The following is a 5207-nucleotide window of genomic DNA, read 5'->3' as shown; positions in this document are numbered from 1 at the left end:
GGATATATTTCTGATATATACACATGTCACGACGTTGCTAGACATTTTGTTGTTCCAATTATCATCATAATTATCACTTCAAACCTTGCTTTCAACCGTCGATATAGATACCTTGCTTTTCGTCTGCAAAGGTAAAATTGTCTATCCCTCAGACCGTATACGCCCGGTAACTTCAATTAACTTGTGATTTATCTACATCAATACTGCATTTCGTTTCTAATTAATAACATCGCCGTTTTGTTCGAAAATGTTAACTCCTCCATTTTACATAAGACTTGTCTTTACACAATCTAGGGCTAACTAGAAATAGTCTGTAACGGGTGGCGCAGGCAATAACAACCACCTTGTGAAAAAAAATGATTAGAAAGTCTGTTAAAAGAATTGAAGGACTCAAGCTGCAGAAAGACACTCAACTACTGCGATCTCCTAAATGATATTCCTGCCGTGACAACAACACTCCAAAAGAAATAAGCTGGTTCCGCTCCTAACCTATTTGTAACGAAAGTCTACCAAATGCCAATTAGCAGTTAGTTACATATAAGTATCTCGCAAATAGGGTTTCAATTGTCAAGACTCATATTACTCGGGTAATTTATTATAATGATTATATTTTGCGTTAAGCTCTCTTTTATCGCATTACTCTTTTCATGAACTTGTTCCATTTTTATACTTTTTCCTCTTTTCGCGCTCATTACTTTTGACCGGCGATTTTGTTTTTAAATTTTTAAAAATAAAATGACGATCAGTATAATTAAGTGGAATAGGTATGTATTTGTTATAGTAGAAAAAAAAAATTGGTTTTATTCTTCTCAAGTATATTAGTAGATGAATGTGGTATATGTACAGCGGCCCGTCATCGTCTTGTACTTTTGATATTTTACTTTTTTTCGACGATCCAAGGTCAAAATGTGAAGCTCAGCTAGTTGTTAACTGTACCTTATAAAAAGAAAACATCGTAAAAAGATATAGCATATTATATTTATATTCCAAAGCTTGTTATTCCAAATAAAAGGTTTAATTAAGATATTATAACGAACCGATTATTCCAGTTCTTTTAGAGACGCAGAGACCTGACATAAATGATTGGTTGAACAGATCAAGAACCAACAAATAAATGCAACGCCGCCAAATGCTCCGATTCAATGCATTATTTGTCATGTTATATGTACGTCCATTTGAAGCTCACAAAATAAACGATAGTTATCTATGGGGACAAACGACAGCGATTCCTATCTCCGAGTCACGAAGCACAGTTTAAAGCCGGGATAATCCTATCATTATCAATTCTGGATGGTAGAGAATGTCGGTGGGTACAGTCAAGGGTACACCAAACTTGACACTTTGAGTTCATCATACAATAAATTGTGAGGTAATACTCGTACTCAAGGTAAACCTTACGTCATTCACGGCAGTACGTTATTTAACTAGCAGTTTAAAATAACTTATGGGCTACTAATGAAATCCACTAAAATTTGGTAACTTTTCAAGTTATTTGTTATTGTTCCTAACTAATCACATTTTTTGAAAAATGTGAAAACAGAAACTTATTTAGTATTAATATTAAGTTTATTGAATAACACGATCTTTTACTACCGTGAAATTCAATTATTTTTAGCCGACTTCAAAAAACGAAGACGTTCTCAATTCGACTGTATGTTTTTTTTGTATGTATGTTACGCGATAACTCCGGTATTTGTGAACCGATTTTCATAATTCTTTTTTTATTGGAAAGAGGGTACCTTCATAGTGGTCTCATTTGAAGAAAATCATCCACCTCTAAGGGTGGCTGTTCACGCATGAAGATCCATATTTATGAATAGCACCTAAATTTTATTATAAGGAGCAATTTTTTTAATGGTTGATTTTGCTATTCTTCAATTCTAGGCGTTTTTCGCACTCAATATACTTTGAGTAGTGAGAACCGATTTTTGTTATCTCCTGTGCCAAGTCCCTTGTAGTGACGAACTAGGGGATGAATCCGGGTTTGCGCACTTACCGGTAACCGATTTCGATAAAACTTGGTAATTATATGTAATTCCACGTACTTTTGAGGTCGGTTTTTTTAGTACTCTGTACTGAGATTATTTTAATGTATGTTACGCGATAACTTAATGTATGTGAACCGATTTTGATAATTCTTTTTTTTGTTTGTTGAAAAGATGATCTCAGGAGTGGTCCCATTTCAATTTGAAGAAAATATTTCACCTCTATAGGTGGCAAACTAGAGTATGAATGACTGTTGAGGTCGGTTTTTTTTAGTACTCCGTAGTGAGATTATTGTGAAAGTACCCCATTACTTTGTTATAATTATTAATACAAAGATTTAGTTTGTTAATATGATCGAAAATGGCTTGAAATGTTCGCTCGCGCACTGTATGCTCGAAATTAAAATTCAAAATATTTTCAAATAAAATCGCCAGATACTCCGGGGCAGAACCACCTAAGCTTTAATACATATATATTTTTGGAAAACATCTATAGGATTTCCATAAAATTGTAGATTTAATATAAAAAAAAGGTATATAACTAATTTCGTCGTAAAATTTAATTCAAGGTGGTTGTGCTGCTCCCCGACAGAAACAAAATAATTATTAGGTACTTACCATACATAGTATAAGCAAATAATTAAATAATTCTATAACAAATTCTATACTGACCTAGCCTCCCCAAACCCTCAATCTATTTTGTATATACGAACTTCGACACCAAAAACTTTTTCAAATGATCATTGAGCACCTGAAATGACAAAGTAAAAGCTCACGTTTTCTCTTAGTGGATTGTTTTATTTTAGACGTTACTACTTAAATATATAATTATAATGAATGAAATAATAAAAACTAAAACAGAAAGTTACAAAAACAGATGTTAAAATAATGCTACTAGATTTACTAGTATATGCCAAAATGTAACTTCATTATTATAACTTTTTATGTTTTCAATAAAGTTTAATTCAATAAATATGATATACATGTTAATATTATGTTGATATTGGTACACCAACGTGTGAAGTATTCCGGTTTTACGATTTTATATCCACTTAACTTTCACCGTTTTAATTTTCACAGTATGTAATTTGAAATCTCTTAAATGTCGACTCATCCGTAGAACAAAGATTTATGAGCAAAACTACTTGTTCTCAGGACAAAAGTACATTTCGTCCGTTCTTCTTCGCTGTGGATGTCAGATCGACTGTTGTACGATTATATATTTCCGAAACGAAATAAGATATAAAAAATTCTTAAAACACCTTTACACAGGCCTTAGTTGGAATAACGAAATTATGTATTTATCCTCTTTTCGCTGTATAATCACATCGTACTTTGTTCTTCGGATGAGTTGAGATGTAATCTTATTATGGAAGCGTATAACATTGTCTCATAAGAATTTATGACTTTGAGAAGACAACTGTCGAGAATAGCCAGTTTATTTTTGTTTCGTTTTATGTTACGTCTATCACTATTGTTCATGAAAAAAATACTGTTTTGAACTTAAATTACATTTCCATAAATGTACTGTGACGCCAAAGTTCGCTGCTGTGTTTACTTTTTATTATTTACGACATGCGAGACACATATTTGACGATTCATAAACTATATTTTATTTAATTTATGCAATGCTTCAATTACAATGTTTTATAAACATTTCTTTAATACTACATCTGTTGTATTGTTATGATTCTAGAACGACCTTTTAAACGCTTTGAAAGCATATAATTTTCTAAATCGCCAATAGATGGCACTGAACGTATAAATAAAATTTTAATTTTTTTTACTTTTGCATTATATATGTTGGAATTGGTATTTTTACAGGTTTTGTCTTGGTAATTATAATGACTGTGATAAATATGTAGGTATTTTCATTTTATATTATAAAGTATTATCCTGAAATTACCATCTATCACGTCATGAAAAGATTTTTGACGTCATTTTTCTGTTGTGCACGTCATCTATTAGCAGTTATTAAAACTAGTGTGACAACCTATATGTTCTCAGTTACTGAAAATGCAACAATATCATTGGTTTAAATATAACTCTCTACAATATAACGTATCTCATTGGTGTATAGTATTGGTAATGCGTGTTTATACTTCACAACTGTTTGAAGTTGTCATCAAGAAAGGACTTCTTGTAAAAATTCTTTACGTTTTCCCGTGCCTCCACTGTGCAAGTTTATATTATCTAAGTGCATTTTTATGTTTAGTGCATTGTAATTGTAAAATGACATACATTTATGGTGTGTAAGACTGAATAGTGTCGTGATAAAAATAAATCTAAAAGGAAAATCGTGGAAAGCGATATGATACTCTCCTTGGCAGTGTTCTAAGATTGTTCATATCGCGAGTTTTAATGATAAAAAACGAGATGTCTTCAAAGCCAGCTAATCAAAAAAGAAGGTGAGTGATGTAATTTCTAGATTAAGAATGAATAATAGGGGATTGTTACATGTGCCCGATATGCCTAACCTTATTACGTTTAACATTGTAATGCTCCATGGCTGTCCCACAGTCGCTAATGAACGAACTTTCTCTTCACTAATCGTCACTTGTCTTCTTTAATTTGATTACAGCACAAATAATATTAGTTTAATATGGAGCTTTTATATGTTCTGTTGATCATGTGATTTTTTTCAGTCTGTATTTAGTTTGTCCAAATGTAATAGTGTTCAACCGTATGCAATAATTATGCCATTATGAATGTAATTATAATAGTGAAATTACTATGTGTTAGATGTATCCAAGTGGGTAATATTATTATGTGGATAACATCTTTAAGTTTTTTCTAAACAAACAATGGTCATTACAACAAATTTTAAAAGTATAGTTGACATCAACTCTTGTTATATGATAATAACATGCAAGTACCAACTGTAGCGTGTGTTCCACATGTATATGCCACAGCGAAAATTGCATCATATTAAGTTCATTTCATAGTATTACAATAGTGTCACATGGAATGCCAGAAGTTGAAAGTAATAAAAGCAAATGTTTTTACCTCTTAATACTATTGTAAACTTTTAGTTGTTGGTAGAACTTTAACCTTCTGCAAACTTCTCAGAGTACTGATATAGGGTAAAGTAGATTAGTGGTGCTCTGTTTAAGTTTTTGGCACCTTGTGAGGAAAATTGAAATTAAATTAAATACGGCTTTATTCATCAAACATGTAGAAATTCTCGTAATACTTGTGACCCTGATTTCTATTACTAAGTTG

General features: G+C 31.7%; 1 protein-coding gene across 1 annotated transcript in view; it reads left to right on the top strand.

The window, feature by feature from the left end:
- Positions 1-4168: 4168 nt before the first annotated feature.
- The window catches only part of LOC113226628 (hypoxia-inducible factor 1-alpha), a 128210-nt gene continuing 127171 nt past the window's right edge, over positions 4169-5207 (top strand). The window contains exon 1 of the mRNA XM_026459336.1: positions 4169-4393. Within this exon, the coding sequence (XP_026315121.1) occupies positions 4347-4393 (47 nt within the window). The 5' untranslated portion in view covers positions 4169-4346. The remainder of the gene's footprint in view (positions 4394-5207) is intronic.

This window comes from Hyposmocoma kahamanoa, unplaced genomic scaffold (genome assembly GCF_003589595.1).
Source record: "Hyposmocoma kahamanoa isolate Upper Pololo Valley unplaced genomic scaffold, ASM358959v1 192, whole genome shotgun sequence".
In the NCBI taxonomy this organism is placed as follows: Eukaryota; Metazoa; Arthropoda; class Insecta; order Lepidoptera; family Cosmopterigidae; genus Hyposmocoma; species Hyposmocoma kahamanoa.
Note: the sequence above shows the minus strand (reverse complement) of the source record. Positions and strands in the feature narration are given on the sequence as shown.